The sequence below is a fragment of the Brachionichthys hirsutus genome, chromosome 13 (genome assembly GCF_040956055.1).
Source record: "Brachionichthys hirsutus isolate HB-005 chromosome 13, CSIRO-AGI_Bhir_v1, whole genome shotgun sequence".
Taxonomy (NCBI): domain Eukaryota; kingdom Metazoa; phylum Chordata; class Actinopteri; order Lophiiformes; family Brachionichthyidae; genus Brachionichthys; species Brachionichthys hirsutus.
The window spans coordinates 10,727,480-10,747,495 of NC_090909.1; the positions used below are offsets into that span (position 1 = coordinate 10,727,480).

At 44.8% G+C, this 20,016-nt stretch overlaps 2 protein-coding genes across 2 annotated transcripts in view; both read left to right on the top strand.

Annotated features, from left to right (window-relative positions):
* LOC137902739 (zinc finger protein 420-like) overlaps positions 1–19,280 on the top strand; it is a 103,645-nt gene extending 84,365 nt beyond the window's left edge. The window contains exons 5-6 of the mRNA XM_068746808.1: positions 3–170; positions 18,725–19,280. Of these exons, the coding sequence (XP_068602909.1) occupies positions 3–170; positions 18,725–18,916 (360 nt within the window). The 3' untranslated portion in view covers positions 18,917–19,280. The remainder of the gene's footprint in view (positions 1–2; positions 171–18,724) is intronic.
* LOC137902743 (major histocompatibility complex class I-related gene protein-like) lies at positions 1,870–13,248 on the top strand. Its single transcript, XM_068746813.1, has 6 exons — positions 1,870–1,945; positions 6,410–6,679; positions 7,980–8,258; positions 9,180–9,485; positions 10,916–11,019; positions 11,904–13,248. The coding sequence occupies exons 1-6, from the start codon at positions 1,894–1,896 to the stop codon at positions 11,991–11,993; spliced, it is 1,101 nt and encodes a 366-aa protein (XP_068602914.1). The 5' UTR covers positions 1,870–1,893; the 3' UTR covers positions 11,994–13,248.
* Positions 19,281–20,016: the final 736 nt, after the last annotated feature.

Here is a 20,016-nt window from a genome sequence, read left to right on the forward strand (position 1 = left end):
ACATGAGAATCCACACTGGTGAGAAGCCTTATGGCTGTAAAACATGTGGGAAACAATTCATACAAAAATCTGATTTGAAAAGACACATGAGAATCCACACTGGTGAGAAGCCCTATGAATGTAAAACATGTGGGAAACAATTCATACAAAAATCTGATTTGAATGTCCACATGAGAATCCACAATGATGGTTAAGCCTTATGATTGTCAAACATTTGGTGAACAATTCACACAAAATTCTAATTTGTAAAGGCACATGATAATAAAAACGGGAAAAACCTTTCAGTTACGCCAATGTTTTGAAACGCCACATGAAATGTGTCCACCCTGGGGGGAAGGCCTCCCTTTGACAGATCTGTGAAAAAATATATTTAGTATATGAACGGACAATTTTTGGACATTTTTGTAAGATGGAGCACATTGAGTTGGTCTCTTTCAGAAGGATTTCTGAGAATTGAACTTTGTCTTCAGGAACCTGTTATGTAGAAATATTTGTTCTTGAATGTTGATTGTGTTGAATACTTTATTCATGACTATCATTCTGTATGAATATATTAAAAATCACTTTGTTTTCTGACTGCAGAGAAATTATTGAACGTAGTCAGCAACCAGAAATGGAAGTTGTTGCAAAGGACATTCTTTTAAAGGTCCCATATTATGAAAAACTCACTTTTACCATGTTTCTATACTATTATGGTGATTTTGGGTCCTTATCAACCCGAAAACAGCCAAAAGAAAAAGAAAGTTAGTTAGACAATAGAAATGATAAAACCAGGGTTTACACAGTACTGACGGATGCTACCTCAGTGATTCCAGATATTAAGCAGCATATTGCATCATTGATGCTGGAGAGACTATGTCTCTCGGCTGGCCTGGGAACGCCTCGGGGTCCCCCTGGAAGAGCTGGAAGAAGTGGCCGGGGAGAGGGAAGTCTGGGCTTCCCTGCTTGGGCTGCTGCCCCTGCGACCCCCCCGGATAAGCGGTTAGAAGATGGATGGATGGATGGAGATCCTTTCAATGCACCAGCTCCAACTGGTTTCAGCGGTGCAGAGGAGGACCAGTTCATTGACACGACGTCTGACTCCACATTGAGACTGAGCTTCACATCACAGTATCATGCTTCAAACCCCTCTTCGAAAAGCTGTGCACTGAAAAATGTGCTTGTTGTAGCCATTAATCCTGACTTGTTGTTTGTTTTATTGTTTTATTCATTTTTATTTTATAACTTAAAACGTTTTATATATTATGCTCCTGAGTTAATGTTGCTGATAAATTTGTATTGATTATTTATTGATTTTATTTAATTTTATTTTTCAGTATCAAAAGGTTCAGTTGGTCGAACATTTTTTGTAGTTTAAATAAAGATTTAATTATTATTACGTTTTTTCTGTTACAGACTAAAACAATGTTAATAAAGTTATTCTTTGTTGTAAGTTGATGTATATTTCTTTCTTTCTTTTTCTTTGTTAATAAAGATACAATGTTATTCAGAGGTATACTTATAACAATTTTATAGACAAATTATATTATTTATCGTCGCGGTGGAGAGGGTGTGGGGTGCTTTCTTTTTCCTCGGGGGGGCACTGTTGTGTGGGTGTGTCTTGATCTGCAGTGTCATTCTTGTAGCTACATTGTTCTACCAGCAGGGGGCAGAGTGATTCCATTTTAGACAGCGAGCACGAGGAAGAAGGAATTCCGGTTTTGGACTGACAAATAAGATAAAAGCTGTCTCATCATTTCAAGATGAACAACACAGACTTGCGTAAATCTGGAACAAGTACCGTACCAAGATGGCGCCGCCGTAACGGAAACAGTCCCTGTTGACCCTGCGGTGAGTCACCGCAAACTCCGCCTTCATGTGCGTTTACAGTTGTTCGTGCTTCATCACAGCAAAATGACGTGCGTGTTATTTTTTCTGCTTCTGTTCGTTCACCTTTCCTCACCAGGTAAGGTTGCTATTTAAATGTATTTAAACTTTATCCGAGTCGGTGTGGAGCCGACACGAGTTTTGACTTGCGCGTAAACGCGCCCACTGAACTGAAAACCATATTTGGATGTGAAATCATCCAGGCAGCCTCCGTTGGATATTATGGGCTGCCGACATCATTTTAGAAGCTTGAATAAACATCGCGTCGTAAATGGACAACTTTCAAACGCACACTGCGCCCGTTCGCTCAGACTGACGCCCCGGGGAACGAGCAGCGTCCCGCGTGCAGCGAGACGTTCATGCCGGGGATGAGGAGACGCCTCATGTAATAGCACCTCATTATGTAATAACGCCTATGTAATAACGCCTATGTAATAGCACCGCATTATGTGCACATGTAATACATTTTTACATCATTATGTAATAACGCCGAATTGTTTAATAACTTGCTGCATTTTTCTGTTATTCGTGTTAAATGATGGAATCAGTTGAAAGTCAAATTTAAATTATGCTGAGTTTTAGAAAAACTATAATTCTCAAATGCCATAAAGGCATGTAAGTGATTTATGACTGTAGTTTAATTATTGTTCATTTTGCTGTAGATTCAGGTCATTCGATTTAAAGAATGGGAGTAGGAGAAGCAGAAATACGTTTTTGACTTCAGCTTCTTCTTTTTTCCCTAAAAATGTGTGTAAATTGTATATCCTTCATATGTATGTGTTTTGTATTGAACCAGAAAAAAACAGCCCCCCCCCCCCCCCCCCAACTGCTCCGGGTGCGCCGATCATGGCGGCACATTCACCTTATTCCCTCTGCATGTGTGTGTTTCAAGGGGTGTAAACATAATTTTGTGTGCTTGCACTGTAACAAAAAGTTTTCTTTCTTATCTGATGCAAATATGTGTGTTTACATAGTGAGCACATGTTTACATTGTGTTTGGAGTATTTAGTTTATATTTTTTTACTTTGCATATAGTAAATGCAGGACATTCCTTGTTTCAGCTTCCTGACAGTTTACTTTTAGTATTTCCTTTTTACATAACGTCAGTCACTGCTAGAGTTCTATGCAATTTTTATTCTTATAGTGATTGTGACCGTCACCTGCCCTCTTGGCGGACTAGCCTATTCCTATTTTATTGATTTTATTACCTGCTTACCGCCGTAGAGGGCTGTGCACACCGCAGTGAACATACAACATGGACAAACAAAAAGTGACAAATACACAGTGTTCTGAGAAGAAAGTGCAATGGATTTATTTGTGCCCCTTAATTCTACCCCTTCCATCCAATCATCACCAAGAGTTGTCCCAATACACCAGGTTCACATCAGTCTCTAGAGGAAAGTATGGATCACCAAGTTCTCAGATCTGAGGAAAAAGAGAGAGAGCATAGTGAGAGCCACAAACACTGACCCAGCAACCTCCACTAACTCAGAGATCTGTGTGCGGGGTTGACTGTCTAAACGAGTTTTGATAGGTGCTGGAGTGGTGGATCTGGCATGCGTGAAACCTCCACCTAAGAACGGGGCAGCCATCCCGGACCCAACAATGGCAAACATGAGCCCCCAGATCACCCCAAGCAGCCACAGCAACCCAAGAACGACCACCATGGCCCCACCAGAGCCACACGCAGAAGAACCAGTCCAGGGCCCGGGGGCGACTTACACCAACACAGCCGACGAAACCTAGGTCAGCGCAGCGGCCACGGGGCACAGCGGGCCGGCCTGGCGCCCCACCAGCACCCAACACCACGCCCCCCCACAACCACCGCCCCCTCACAGCACCCTCCACCCATCCCACACCCCCCCCACAGTCCCCCAGCCCCCCCACGGCCCAGCCCCCCACCCCCCACCACCGCCCCCCCCCCCCACCCCACCGCACCCCTCCCCCCCACCACCCCACCCCACCGCCGAGCTCGGGCAGCCCCCCAACCCAGCCGAACCAAGCGTCTTGGGAACGGGAGTAGACAGTGCAGGGGCTCCAGCCCTATCCGACCCTATACAGCCATTTGGGAGGAGAGTATTATTCCCTGGGATGGAGAGTAGGGAGCAAGAGGCCGGACCACTGTCCCACCCCAGGCCCAGCCCGCTAAGGCCCCACATGCCGCGCCAAGGCCAAAAATAAATAAATTGATTGTGACCCTCCCCCCATACCCTGTCTACATGGCTCCCCAGATCCCAGACTGGGGAACCCTCCCAACACCGTGAATGTGTGGACACCCAGGTGCTATATACACATGTATGTAGTGCGTTAAAATTTTGGGGCAGGAGGGGCCAGACGGGGGATGCGGAGGAGGGCAACGGCACACTCCTGCCCTGCGCCCTCCCTCTTATCTCCCCGCCTAGCACCCACGTAACCCCATGTGGTGCATTAAAATGGGGGGGGGGGGGTTGCAGAGGGACGCTTGGTGAACGCCCCCCAGCACCAGGCCCCCCAGGTGCATGTACCCTTTGTGTATATTTACAAATGTGTTGTGCTAAGGTGGTGAGTTAAGAGGCGCAGCACATGAGGCCCCAGCCAACCAGGCGGGGGGAGGAGGGAGCCCGACCCCAGTCCCCAGCCTCACCCATCCCACCCACAGGTGTCAGAGGGCCCAACCATGCACAGGGCCTGGATCGAGCGCCGCCCCCGACGCATCCCACCCATCCCCCATAATCAAGCCCCCAGGAAGGAGGGAGCCGCGAGGCCCCGGCGGGAGGCAGGATGCCGGAAGAGGAGATGCGGGGAGAGAGGGGAAGGGGGAGACCACCAGGGGAGAGAAAGGGAGGCGAAGGAGAAGGGAGAGGGGCGAGGGGGAGGCAGGACAGGAGACGGGACCAAGGAGAAGAGGGCGAGCGGGGGATGGGGAGGGTGGAGGAGAGAGGTCAGGGAGGAGGGAGGGGAGGTGAGGGGGCCATGGCCAAGCCAGGTCACCAGCCGGACCCGGGCCGCTACTACCAGCAGAGGAGTGACAGACTGCTCCAGCTCAGTGCCATCCCGAACGCATAGGCCAGCACCCCCGCATGGCGACCTAGCGGAACACCGGCGGCCGCCCGAGAAGCATGCGCCACCCAGCAGAGACCCGAGGAGCTGGGTTGCACATATCAAGCCACGGGGACAGCCCCTGAAGAGTTAGCCCAGCATGCCAACAGCCCCAGAGATCAACCATCCTTGTGTGAAGAACATTGAGCTGGAGACTGGAGCTGAAACATAGAAAGTTAGAATGGCTGGGCGGCGATGTATTTCTGAGGTCCACTCGGTCCTGGATACAGAAACCGGGTTCCTAAATGAAAACAGAAACAAGATGAGTCATGCCAAAAACAAATTGGAAGCAGCATTACCATTTACATCGTTGTGGTGGCTTTCGCTAGCAGGCAGAATCAGGTTGCAATATTTATATTTAATGATTTAATAAAAGGAGACCAACTTTCTGTAAAATATTTCAAATATTTTTTATTTATTTTTTTGGAAGCAGAGATTTTTGTCGGCTGTGTTGGTGTAAGTCGCCCCCGGGCCCTGGACTGGTTCTTCTGCGTGTGGCTCTGGTGGGGCCATGGTGGTCGTTCTTGGGTTGCTGTGGCTGCTTGGGGTGATCTGGGGGCTCATGTTGCCATTGTTGGGTCTGGGATGGCTGCCCCGTTCTTAGGTGGAGGTTTCACGCATGCCAGATCCACCACTCCAGCACCTATCAAAACTCGTTTAGAGAGTCAACCCCGCACACAGATCTCTGAGTTAGTGGAGGTTGCTGGGTCAGTGTTTGTGGCTCTCACTATGCTCTCTCTCTTTTTCCTCAGATCTGAGAACTTGGTGATCCATACTTTCCTCTAGAGACGAATGTGAACCTGGTGTATTGGGACAACAAATACTTTTAGTATTTCCTGATTACGATCCATCTCTTCATGCTCCAGGTTTCTCTGGAATTACACTAGGGGTTCGGTTTGGTCCACTTGCGTACTGTTTCGGTTTTTCGGTTTTAGAATTTTTTTCTCATTATATTTATTACTAGCGCGATCTAAGTGCTCCGTGCGGAACCAAAGTTCTGGGAGAGTTTCTGCACGGATGCCTCTGAGTGTTGGACAATATTGACTGATTGGAAGAGGCGCTGGAAGCTCGCAGGTGTGCACACATAGCAAAACTAGCAAAGCATTAGCTCTGTATTCCAGCTAGCTCTGCAGCTAGCATCTTGCCATCGTTACCACTAACTTCTTTTGGATCCATCACTAATAAGAAATACTCACAGATACAAAATCACGCAAATAATGGAAACACAGCACAGGAGACGAGTACCCAAGGCGGTGAATACCTGAACTGAACGAGTGAAGCGCGCTCGCAGCGCTCGGCCATTTAGCGGCAACATCTGGAATTTGCTCGCGTCTCAAATTTATTCTCGTGTCTCAAAGCTAAATTTTGCTCGGAACACTCGTATGTCGAGGTATTACTGTATTTCTTTGGAACGTGGATGATGCTGTGCATAATACTGAATGTATAACCCTTGTTTGTTCTGCAGTCAAACATTCCCTCAAGTATTTCTTCACGGCTTCTTCTGGAATCCCAAACTTCCCAGAGTACGCGGTAGCGGTACTGGTTGACGATGTCCTGGTGGGTTACTGTGACAACAACATAAAGACGGTGGAGATCAAACACGACTGGGTCAATGCGTTATTCAAGAAGGAGCCTCATCATCTGATGCTGTATCGACAAGAATGTTTCGAGAATGGACCCAACTACTTCAGGAACACGTTGAATACTCTGAATCAGCGCTACAACCAAACTGGAGGTACATGTTACGTCTTACATTTATAAGCCAATCACATTTTAGTTGACCTTTGGTGACCTTTCATTGACTCCACCATAAGTGCATTTCTTCATGGTAGTCCGACGGTGCAGGCGACTTGTATCCGACTCTCTGGTGTGGGTCAGCCGTGACATCGTGTGACTCATCAGCCCCGCCCTGTGAGAAATAAATCACAGCTCAGATAAAGCTCAAACTCAAACACACGCACTCGCACTTTCGTTCTTCCTCTACGTGATTAGACACGTTTATGTTTAGCTTCCTGAATGATATTTTTACATTTACTTGACACTGGTGGTGTCCAGCCCTCTTTTTGAAATAATAGTTTAACCCTTTAAAGCCCGCACCATGAAGTAATCGTTAGAACACTCTAATGTCTGGAAATTTGTAAAAACAAACAAACAAACATAAATGTTTATATAACTGCTCTACTACTGCTCTAACTTTTGCAAAATCCGGATTTTCTTTTCATGTAAAATGCAGATGCATGTGTTTGGCTTGTATCTATCAGCTTTTTTGGGGGAAAGGAAAATCAAACTTTTGGAAATAAAGGGTTAAGAATGAGAGAGGGAACATGGAGATGAGCGATAAAGGACCACCTTGTTGCTGAGAGCTCTGCCCTATGCGCACAGTTGCACACACGCACACACACACACACACACACACACACTACCGAACACTGAAGCTGTCTATATTTAAACCGGTCAGATTACAGTAGATTGATTTTGCAACAAATTAAAATTCAACGAGGCGTTTTATTTGGATTCAGGCGCACATTCAGTAAAACATTTCCGTCCATAACGTCCAAACTTCATCGCGGGTTCATGGTCGTCATCTTGCAAACGGCACCGCGAGCTGAGCCACGCGAGCTACGAGTACACAGGAGGACTGCACTCAATATCTGTCCTTGAAGTACTATTACACTAAAAACTTTTAGCACTTTCTCATCATGATTGTTTTGCAAAGACTATCAGTTACATTTCATTAATATCAATTGGAGCTACGTGAGATGGTATAAAATAAATGGTCTACTACTTACATTATGTTAAGTACACTATTTAATGAAGAGACAAATTGTTTACTGTCATTTGTATTTGGATATTTTAGCAGAAAATATTGTTTTAAGGAAGACTGTTTTTTCATGTAATATATATGGCTAAATCAAAAGACTGTAGCTACCTAAAGAAGGATCTTTACCCGGTTTACAACCCCCCGCTGTGAATTACGCGATGCGCGGCATTTTCAAGATTTCTGAGAGTCTCTGTTTTCTGTCTCTTTGTCTCAGGTGGCCACGTTTTACAAAGGATGAATGGCTGCGAGTGGGACGATGAGACTAATGTGAAAAAAGGTTTTAATCAGTATGGCTACGATGGAGAAGACTTGATATCATTCGATATGGACACATTTACGTGGGTCACTCCGCAGTCGAAGGCCGTGTCCACCAAAGACAAATGGAATGCCGACCGGCCGAGAATAAAACACAATGAGAAATTCCTCACTCAGACTTTGCCCGGTTGGCTGGAGAAGTATGTGGACTATGGCAAGAGCACGCTCCTGAGAAGAGGTAAATTAACATGATGGCGTCTTCTTTTTCTGTTTCTGAGTTTATTCCTAATCCTTCTTGGGTTAGGAATCCTAATCCTGAGTCCCAACACTGTGTACCTACTGTTGAACAATCATTGACAGACATGAGCATGATTGTAAAGCAAACATGGTGAGCTATTGAAAGGGGTAAGGCTGCGTTTACATGGACAAAATGTCTTTAATCCGATCAGAGTTTGGAGTCAAATTATGGCCGGATGCACTGTGTTCATGGACCCTAAAAATATTGATCCGATTAGGACTTGCGTGTTCATGCGTCACACTTTCGATCGGAAGAATTATTTTGACATGCGCAATTTTACCAAATATATCGGAAATAGTTGAAGAAGAAGAAGCCATAGCGACTTCCGTTGTAAACAAAACATCGAATCGAATCGCTGATGTCATGTGCTGTAAGGACGGCTTGTACCGAAACGTCGGAATACGTGTTTCCATGCGCCCTGATCGGATTATTATTGAATGGTATAAAAAAACCATCCCTCTCGATCGGAATAAAATGTTGACCGGAATGAGCTTGATAGGGTCAGACTAATCTGATTTGGGTGTGTACATGAAGCATTTTTATTCCGATCAGGCTTTTAATCCGATTAAACTTGTCCATGTAAACGCAGCCAGTGTTCTTGATATGAAGTAACAGAGGAACTCCTGTTCATAGTTTTTAAAGTTTTTCACGCTCTCTTTGGTTGCTTCTCTTGCTTTTTCACCATGTGCCTTTTCTATTCAGCATTCCTCATGATTCGCTGCTTCCCTTGATGCCCTTTCATTTATTCATTTTGACAACCGCTTTTATCCGCAACCGGATCGCAGGTAGCGCTGGAGCCCGTCCCAGCGGTCTTCGGGCGAGACCCTTACGCCATGTCTCCCTCTCACTCCGTCTCCCCAGAGCTCCCCTTAATGTTTCTCCTCCAGAAGACTCCCTCCTCTCCGGTCACCTGCCACGCTACAGGTTTTTATCCTCGTGGTGCGACGCTCACTTGGAGGAAAGATGAAAAAATGCTTCGTGAGAAAGTGGTCCACAGAGAGATCCTCCCCAACCACGACGACACCTTCCAGATGAGTGTTGACCTGAACCTGTCATCGGTGGCACCTGAAGACTGGACGAGATACGACTGTGTGTTCGAGCTCTCTGGTGTGGAGGACGGCGTCATAATCATCCGACTGGACAAAGACAAGATCATAACCAACTGGAGTAAGACTGAGATTCGTCCGTTGTGATTGTGTCTGTTTTTATTTCCATCGACAATCGTTGGCTCAAAATCTATTTGTGCTTAAGTCACTAGAAAAGCACTCAGAGTGCAGACCTCTGCCAAGCAGCTCATTTCCCTCCTAATGCTTCAGATTCATTGACCTTTCTGTAAAACACGGCCACATGACTTAGTAGGCCAATCACGACACTACACGCCGTGTCTGTTTGACACGTGTGAGCATACGTTTTCGAGCATACGTTTTGATTAGCATGGTGAAACATTACCCCGAACGACAGGAAGGAGGTGTACGGTTTATGCCCTTCCCCAAAACGTTAAACTACTATGAGAAATGTCTGCGTTTGTGGAGGACCACACGAGCAGTTGAAAGAATTAAGAAAGTGGAATGAAAAATACAAACTTTAATCTATGCAGAAGTAATGAACAACTACTAAAGTGACGGGATCAATGCAGCGTTAGGGACTAATTCACTGTCTTGTATTTCATGTGGTTAACCTAATATTTAGGTCTCTGTTACATGCTAACGGCGAATGGCTACTGCAGCTAGCTTTAGCCTCCCACGTTACTGAACACATTTAACTTTTTATTTTATTTACTTGAATAACGGCACTTTTACTGTGAACACAAACCTCCGTGGTGACAACTCTAATTAGCTGATTTGCACCTGACTTCGAGCTTATCGGTGGGATGTTTGTATTACTCTGCATGGTTATTGAATAACTATATATATAAAAAAAACACCCATAAAATCCGAGTGGAAAAAGGCTTCACTGAAATATGTGAAGCCCGTCTGTTTATTCCTGAGCGAAATGTTGTTATCCTTGAAAAACAGGAAAGAGAAATCACCAGGGAGATCTGTCAGCTTGTCTTACTTAATGCATTTTTGTCCATTTTGCTCAAATATTGTCTGATTGCACTCTGTCATATTAGGGGGGGGTCATGGAAAGGTAAATTGCTTCTTTGCAATGACTGTAAAATCAATAAACTATTGATCTTTCTAAATTGACTCATGTGGCAGCTCACGGTTGCCCATCCCTGAACTAGTCCTTACAAATTCCAGAGCAAACAAAAAAACAACCTGAATCTTAAAATGTTTATCGACAAAGGATTAAAAGAAAAGGCCAGCCAGATCTGAAAAATCACAGTGAATTTCTTGCTCCTCAATACATTTATGGGTCTGCACAAAACAGAGTTGCAGATTTCTCCTGAATGCCTGGAGAAGATTCCCAGTGAGCAAAATTCTGTTAAAAGTACTTAGATTTTGGACATCTGGAATGGTTTTAGGATATCTCTGATGCACAGTGGTTATACTAGATAACATACATTCAAGTAAATGCGTGTATGAATAGATAATTGATTTGATAGATCAACGTATATTTTAACCGACTGTTCTTTCGTCATTTTCTTCCAACAGAAGATGCCAATGCGAACGTGGTCCTTATCGTTGCTGGGGTGGTCGTCATCGTCATCCTCATTGTCGCTTTTGGGTTACTGTACTTACTTTACAAAAGGAGAAAGGTAAGAGGGAAAAATGTAACTCGTCCCTGAAGAATTCCTGTCAGGGACGCTACAGAGCGGTTCAGCCCCCCCAGCCTGACAAAGCAAAACGTCTTCAGTGATCGCTGGTGCTGCGATGAGCGACTGCAGCACATGCAGTTCGGAATGGATTCACGTTATGATTTTGATTGAGTTTAGCCATGCTAAAAGTAAAACTTTTTTTTTTACTGTATTTTATTTTAATGCAGAAAAAGGAGCCTTACACATACTGTATTGTTCGCTGTACCTATAGATCATGAAGGTTCAATACAGAGTGGTTGACACTCTGTATTGAGCCCACACATCCAAATAAATAAAACCTGAGACAAAGACGCAGGAAAAAGTGTTGAACACAGGAAGAAATGGAAGTGCAAAAAGCCCAACATAACTTTAGACACTCCTGTGAAGTACTGAGAGAATATATTCCGGTCAGATGAGAGCAGAACTGAACTTTTTGGATGCTGTAACCATGTATGGAGGTCAAATACTTCACCCCAAAAACACCATAGCAACAGTGAAGTTTGGGAACGCCATGGTGTGGGGCTGCCATCAGCACACGACAGGGGCAAACTTCCTGTAATTGAAGGTAGAATGTACAAAGACATTATTGATAGAAATCGACTGCCATCAACCAAGAAGGTGAAGATGAAACAAGGGATGATCCCAAACACACAAGCCAAGGAAACTTTCAGAGAAATAATACAATGCTGCTAAAATGGCCCAGCCAATCACCTGAATTGAATCTAATAGAGAATCTGTGAAAAGATCTAAAGATCAGCGTTAATAGAAGAAGTGTTATGAACCTGCACTTTACTTTTGTGTGCTTCTGAGCCATTGACCACATTTGCCTCCCTCATGCTACTCAGGTGCAGCCGAAGACGAACCAGCAAGATTCCAATACGCCACACCTGAAAGTCCCCACCAATCACCAGCAGCCTCTCCTTAAAACTCCTTAAAACCTGACTCGACCTGCTGTTCCCAGCCAGGTGATGTTCCGTTCCCTTCTGTGTCCTCCCGTTTTGCTCCTGCAATTGTTGTCTCCGGCTGGCTCGTCTTCAGAGCGTGTAGCTCTTTGCGTATTGAATGTTGTGTTTTTTAGGCCTTTTTCTTACGACCCGTCTCGTTGGGCAAAGAGAATTAGCACAAAATAACCCCGATGGCCGACGGGTAAAATAAATTTTATTCACCACCCAGAAATTTGGGAAAAGGTTAACAGAAATTCAACGTTGCAACAAACAAATCAAGAGGGAGCAACCGTGGGTATAACCGTTTAATGCCGAGGCAACAGTCTCAGCAGGGACTTTCGGACTTCCCTCTCCCCAGCCACCTCCTCCAGCTCTTCCAGGGGGATCCTGAGGTGTCCTGGGTCTTCCCCGAGGCCTGCTCCTAGTGGGACATGTGGGGAACACCTCCCCAGGAAAGCGTCCAGGGGGCATTCGAAATAAATGCCCCAGCCATCTCAGCTGACTCCAGTCGGAGGAGGAGCAGCGGCTCTACTCCGAGTTCCTCCCTGGTGACTGAGCTCCTCACCCCGTTTCTCAGGATGTCTCCAGGCACCCTGCAGAGGACACTCATGTTGGCCGCTTTATCCGGGATCTTGTCCTCGCACTAACCACTACGCCAGAGGTAGTGGTTAACCGTTAGTTGTGCCACCCCACAACTTGTAATAACTACGAAACAATTATTACAGAAGTAGCTACTCAGGTTGTGGCCTCAATAATTCCTTCTGTCCTTCATGTTCACATTTTTTACTTTTGAAAGATGTTTGTGTTTGACATGTTGAAACAATAAAGCCTGATTGTGTGTAAAGAGGCAGGACAGGATTAGATGTTTATGTCCCCATCAGCACGTTCGAAACATGTCAACGTTTTGTCTTTGAATCCAGGTTCTTGGTCTCGATGTGCCGACGCAGCTTCGAGGGCTCGTTTGCTAGATTTCTCCACATTTTACGCAGAGCAGACTTACTGCGGCGTCCGCTGGAGATAACCGCGTGTTTTCAGCATGACTCTTGTTGTTGATTGTTAAAAGAAGCTTTCTTTTCTTGGAGGTTGTCGGCTACTCCTCTTTCTCCTCAGCTGTAAAGAAGCTCTCCAAATATTCATTCATTATTTTCTTTTTTTTACGAATTTTCACGTGACCAATATTCACAGGGGATAATTAAATCTGGTCGTTTTTCAAGATGAAACGCATGTCAGACTCTAATAATTAATTAAATGGAATTTTTTTAAATTATTGACTTTTTCTAGCCTGGCAACAAATGTCTCACGGAGCGGTACCGGTTGTACGGGTGGTTGTAAATCGTGCAGGTCGTAACTCGGATAGTACCTGTATGTACATGTACTTCTATTTTTGCTACGACAACAAAAGCACATGAACAGGACGCAGTCGTAATTACTATTTAGCAGGTGGTAAAGCTCATCTTTCCCAGAGCACTTGAAGGCAGCGATAGTGGTGGTGGATAAACATCAGTAGATGTTGCTACTGTTCACTGTGCCAGTCAGTGAGCTCCATTACAGTGGAACCTCGGTTCTCCATTACAGTGGAACCTCGGTTCTAGAACATCATTTGTTACGTAATACTGTTTGAAAACCGAAACTATATTTCCCATAAAAAATAATGGGAACTAGATTAATCGGTTCCTACGCACCAGTAGGTCTGTGTGTGGCCATGCGATGAACTGGCGGCTTGTCCAGGGTGTACCCCGCCTCTCGCCCTTTGACTGCTGGGATAGGCGACCCGGTAACGGACTAAGCGGATTGGAAGATGAATGAATGAATGTATCTGTGTACTGTCTGTGTTTTGATGCGTATGTATGTCAGTGTGTTTTATGGTCTGAGTTGCAGTGAATGTGTATTTTCACACATTACCGCTAGAGGGAAGCATAAACCTAACATTCTCCAGGTTTGATAGAAGTCGACGCAGAGGCAGACCTTGATCACACGTTTCATTTGTTTGGCTTTCTTATTTTAATTAAAGCCGGTTGTTTGCAGAAAATCAGCAAGTCCAACCTAAGGTCTGGATCTGAGCACTTCCGTCTGTGCAGCAGTTTAAAACGGAATGAATGAAACAGAGCATGATGCTGCGCCATCGTAAAGATGATGTCAGTGGAGACCTTTTTTGGTTGACTGTTTGAATTTCATGATAGAATTTATGATAATTTTTATTATTAATGTCCATAAGTTCCTTTTGCCTTTTTGGACAAACAGAAGACAATGCTTTTTGGTAACAATCATCAAAGATTGGTGTGACATAGCGAGATAGAAAGTCTGTTTGTCTTCCAATTCCCATCTTGTTAAAATACCTGGGGCCATGGACATGGACATCAAAATGGTTGGACCTTCAAGTAGGATACTGGTCTGAACCTCACATCAAAGTCCACCCAAAAAGGGTTGAAAGCTCATAAAATACAGGTTTTGCCGTGGCCGTCTTAGTCACCTGATCTACAAGCGTCTGCGCAGTGTGATGAAGAAGAGGCCACGAAGTTGGAGAATTTCTGTATGGAGGGATGTTCCCGGATTGCTCTCCATCATATCCTCAACCTCATCACTTTCTACATGTGACCCTGGGCTGGTGACGCATCCAGGGTGTATCCCACCTCTACCGTGACGGCGTGACCTGTACTTCGGATGAGCGGCCGAAGACGAGGTGACCATTTCATCTTCAAGAAGATGAATGAATGATGCTTTGCATATTAAATGTATATATTAACAGAAATAGCAGTGAGAAGACGGCTCTGAGGAGGGAGCAGACACAGTCACAGGATGCAGCAGTGTAGACATCTGATGAAACGTTTCTGGAAAACCTGCCTTGCTCCGGATGTGGAGTGTTTAAGATGTCGCAGAAAGGGAAAAAGAAATGCCGGTCAAGTGTTTCGTGACATCACAGAAGCAGAGACAGAGCGTAAAGAGGAGGATGTTGCTTTGTTAGGAGACATGTGGTCAGAAGGGGGGGGGGGGGTGTTGCATCTGAATGGGGGAACAGCCGGACACTCGCATGGGTCCAGCTTGCCCACACGGTTCAAGCCTCGTATCCCACAGTCTTTTCTGGCTTATGGAAATTTAAGGAGTTTCACAAAATGGAGTTGGAACCAGGGAATGTTCCATATTCTGTCATCTCCACGTCCCTTCCTGCGTGTGACAAGGTGAGAGCACAGCTGGAACTTGAGACTGGAGGCTATGGGTGTGACATTTGACGTGACTCCTCCCCCTCTGTGGTGTTTTGACATGTTTGTAGCACTCAGCCTGACAAAATGCTGCAAACACATCTGAATTAGTAGCTATGGAGTGACCCTCTCTCGCTCTCTGTCTCTCTCAACCCAGCCAGTCCAGACAGATGGCTGTCCACTATGAGTCTTAGGTTCTGTCCAAGGTTTCTGCCTGTTAAAGGGAAGTTTTTCCTTGCCTCCATTGCCAAAGTGCTTTCTCTTGTGGGTCAAGTTGGGTTCTGTCTTTCCCTGCTACTCCTGTAAAGTGCCTTGAGATGACTTTCTGTTGTGATCTGGCGCTGTAGAAATAAAACTGAATTGAACCACCTGCAAGTCCAAGGGGTTTCCAAAGGGGGATGGAACTTCTGAGAGAGCGTAACCCCATTTGACCCAGAAGCACCTGCGATTTGAGCTGCATTTTCAGCGCTGCAGGTCGTAAACGTTGGAGGGATGTGAAGGTGTGCTGTGTCGCGCTGACAATATTTGTTATGGAGAAAACATACAGCAACATAATGACAGACGACAGTCATTGTGATATTCAGATTCATTTATTTGTAACCGTAACTGTTTGCCTGGTTCCCCCCCCTATTTGTTGTTGTTGTTTTTTAGGGGGGGGTGGCTCGTATTCAAACATTTGAACCCTGGACTTTGCTCACCGTATGTTTCTGTCTTTTCTGAGGTCTGAGGTTTATATTGATGCGCACTGAATACATCTTACATAGTGATTCACGAGTTGAGACGGTAATTTGGAGTGTCCAGTTCAGAGTTAAGCAGTGTTCTAAAATGCAGTCCAAACTCCTCATAATGACATTTCTTTTTCTTTTCTTTTTTTAGAGAAACATCCTCTTCCCTGTAGTGACAGATGTCAGATGCACACAGACAGACAGACAGACAGAAATTTAAATCAATCAATATCCCAGTCACGGAATAAAGTCTACCTCAAGTTCACACGTTCTCACGGCATTTGGAACCGGCTGCTCATTTTGTCCAGGGCAACTCCGCTGACCCCTGAGCCACCGCCAGGGATTATCCTGATGCAAATCAGGAGGGGGAACCAATTCATTGTCGCACAATTCGATTAGACATCCGCATATTGAGCAGAGCCTATGAAAATTTGCCAATACCTCCCCTCCCTCTCCCCACTAACACCCCACATTCTGTGGGGCCCCCCAGAGGGATGGCTCCCCATGACCCCCGGGGTGGCCTGTGTCCCAGCACCCCACTCTCCCTCTGCCTCCCCCTCCTGTCCCCTCCTAGCCCTGTCAAACCTAGCGACAATACGTGACCCCGCCCCAGAGACGGGATGATTGGAGTTCAAGGTAATGTTCCGTCAATCTGTCTGTCTGTCTGTCTGTCTGTCTGCAGGCACCCCTGTCCGGCTGTGGCCGATAATCACATGCACCGCTCTATTTAAACCTTATAAGGTATTCGGGTCTGTGGGACCCGTTTTCAGCTTTTATCTTAAGAAAAATGATACAAATAATTATTTTTCCAACCTAATATTTATTGGCCTTGGCTCATTTTTTGTGAGGAACATAAATCAGAAAAACATTTCAATGATACAGAACTTGTGGAAAACCCAAAGGAAAAGTTTAATTCGTTCTCTTTGTCTCTGCGTCCTGTGGGTCCAGACCTAACAGTATTGTGGGGGACAGCAACCGGAAGTCAACAAATGCTGTTTGTTGCGTTAGCTCTCTGCGCATGTGAGATCAGTGAAAGTCGGTGTTTGATTTGTTCCTCAAGTATTTCGTTCAGTTAACAAAAATGTCTTTGAGTTCTTGGGAAATGTAGTTAAAAAGCGAGTAACAGCTCCGGAGGAGGATATCTTTGGAAAGTATGAAAAAACTGCCATCAAGGACGAAGAAGAGTTCTATCGTCAACAAGGACTGCTGGATCGGAGCCTGAGACCCGAATTGAAGTTACACAGGATAGGTAAACAAAAAGTCATTGTACATTAATAAAACGGAAGATTTGACGGTCAATTTATCCATATTTGATCAAACGGTAACTTTTTTCCTCGTGTATTGTTTAAGGACTTTCAATGGAAACAAGACCGCAAGGGCTTTTTAGAAACGCTCCTCTTGGACAGGATGTTTGACTGTACTTGTGCTGTAATACATGCTACTGTTTGACTGTACTTGTACTGTAATACATGCTACTGTGTGACTGTACTTGTACTGTAATACATGTGTGGCTTTGGGGATATGGGGCCAAACGGTCCGACCTTTGCCGACAACGCCACTTCAGGACTTTCAACCTAAAGAGCTATTTTTTCATTCCTTTGGTTCCCAGCTCGTTTTAGCGGGTTTCCCACCCACAGGTCCGCTCACAGTGACGACCAGCACGGCATTTAATAATTCAAAATATTTATTTAACACTCTAAAAAAACTTCCTTAAAAACACTCTACAAACAAAGGAAAAGGAGCGACAAGGTGTGACAGTCTACGGCCAACCTGCCTTCGACGGGGAAAACACAAAGACAGGAACGAGGGAACGAGGGAGGGGAAGCACCTATACGCCCCCCCAATCAGTGGCAAATGGGCCACAGGTGCTCCCTCCCACACCTGCCTGCCTAATTACATCCCATCCGGTTACACATGCTACTGTGTGACTGTATTTGTACTGTAATACATGCTACTGTGTGACTGTACTTGTACTGTAATACATGCTACTGTTTGACTGTACTTGTACTCTAACATTCTATCTAATAAATATATGTATCATCATTATCATCTACGTCTGTGTCATCACAATAGCATCACCTTCCTCTTGTTCTCCGTCCCTCCAGATTGCCCACAGCGTCATGTCTGTAAGGAGGAGGAGGAGGAGGAGGAGGAGGTCCCTGCTGACCAGCAGCTCTGGAACCAGGAGGTGAAGTCCAGCATGAAGCAAGAGGACCCAGAGCTTCCTCACCTGAAAGAGGAACCAGAGGAACTCCTCACCAGTCAGGAGGGAGAGCAGCTTGTACTGAAGGAGGAGACTCATGTCGTCATGTTGACTCCAGCTCATGAGGAAAATGACCAGAGTGAAAATCAGACTCTGTACATGAAAGATGAAGATGGTGCAGCAGAAACAGAGTCTGTCGTCAACATGCCGATTATAATCTCTGTGGTTGGAGCAGCAGACATTGACCTGCTGATCTCTAACAGCTCTCACGTATCTGTCAGCCATGATGAGGGAGGTGAAACGAGCAGAGAAGATGTTGAGATTGAGCCCCAGTTTCAATCCCAGGGAAGAAATAACGCAAGTAAGAAGCCATATGTTTGTACATTATGTAACAAGGATTACACAACACGCAAGAGCTGGAAAGTCCACATGAGAATCCACCCAGAAGAAAAGCCTAATGATTGTAGAACATGTGGGAAATATTTCAGACAAAAAAGTCACTTCATTATTCACATGAGAATCCACACTGGTGAGAAGCCCTATGAATGTAAAACATGTGGGAAACATTTCAGAGAGAAAAGGACCTTTATTGATCACATGAGAATCCACACTGGTGAGAAGCCTTATGGCTGTAAAACATGTGGGAAACAATTCATACAAAAATCTGATTTGAAAAGACACATGAGAATCCACACTGGTGAGAAGCCCTATGAATGTAAAACATGTGGGAAACAATTCATACAAAAATCTGATTTGAATGTCCACATGAGAATCCACAATGATGGTTAAGCCTCATGATTGTCAAACATTTGGTGAACAATTCACACAAAATTCTAATTTGTAAAGGCACATGATAATAAAAACGGGAAAAACCTTTCAGCTACGCCAATGTTTTGAAACGCCACATGAAATGTGTCCACCCTGGGGGGAAGGCCTCCCTTTGACAGATCTGTGAAAAAATATATTTAGTATATGAACGGACAATTTTTGGACATTTTTGTAAGATGGAGCACATTGAGTTGGTCTCTTTCAGAAGGATTTCTGAGAATTGAACTTTGTCTTCAGGAACCTGTTATGTAGAAATATTTGTTCTTGAATGTTGATTGTGTTGAATACTTTATTCATGACTATCATTCTGTAAGAATATATTAAAAATCACTTTGTTTTCTGACTGCAGAGAAATTATTGAAAGTAGTCAGCAACCAGAAATGGAAGTTGTTGCAAAGGACATTCTTTTAAAGGTCCCATATTATGAAAACTCACTTTTCCCATGTTTCTACACTATTATGGTGATTTTGGGTCCTTATCAACCCGAAAACAGCTAAAAGAAAAAGAAAGTTAAAGTTAGACAATAGAAATGATAAAACCAGGGTTTACACAGTACTGACGGATGCTACCTCAGTGATTCCAGATATTAAGCAGCATATTGCATCATTGATGCTGGAGAGACTGTGTCTCTCGGCTGGCCTGGGAACGCCTCGGGGTCCCCCCGGAAGAGCTGGAAGAAGTGGCCGGGGAGAGGGAAGTCTGGGCTTCCCTGCTTGGGCTGCTGCCCCTGCGACCCCCCCGGATAAGCGGTTAGAAGATGGATGGAGATCCTTTCAATGCACCAGCTCCAACTGGTTTCAGCGGTGCAGAGGAGGACCAGTTCATTGACACGACGTCTGACTCCGCATTGAGACTGAGCTTCACATCACAGTATCATGCTTCAAACCCCTCTTCGAAAAGCTGTGCACTGAAAAATGTGCTCGTTGTAGCCATTAATCCTGACTTGTTGTTTGTTTTATTGTTTTATTCATTTTTATTTTATAACTTAAAACGTTTTATATATTATGCTCCTGAGTTAATGTTGCTGATAAATTTGTATTGATTATTTATTGATTTTATTT

Coding starts and splice junctions, on each gene's coding strand:
- LOC137902743 (XM_068746813.1), top strand. CDS start 1,894: ATGACGTGCGTGTTATTTTTTCTGCTTCTGTTCGTTCACCTTTCCTCA. Junction 8,259..9,179: donor GAGCACGCTCCTGAGAAGAG/GTAAATTAACAT, acceptor CCGTCTCCCCAG/AGCTCCCCTTAATGTTTCTC. Junction 9,486..10,915: donor CAAGATCATAACCAACTGGA/GTAAGACTGAGA, acceptor TTCTTCCAACAG/AAGATGCCAATGCGAACGTG.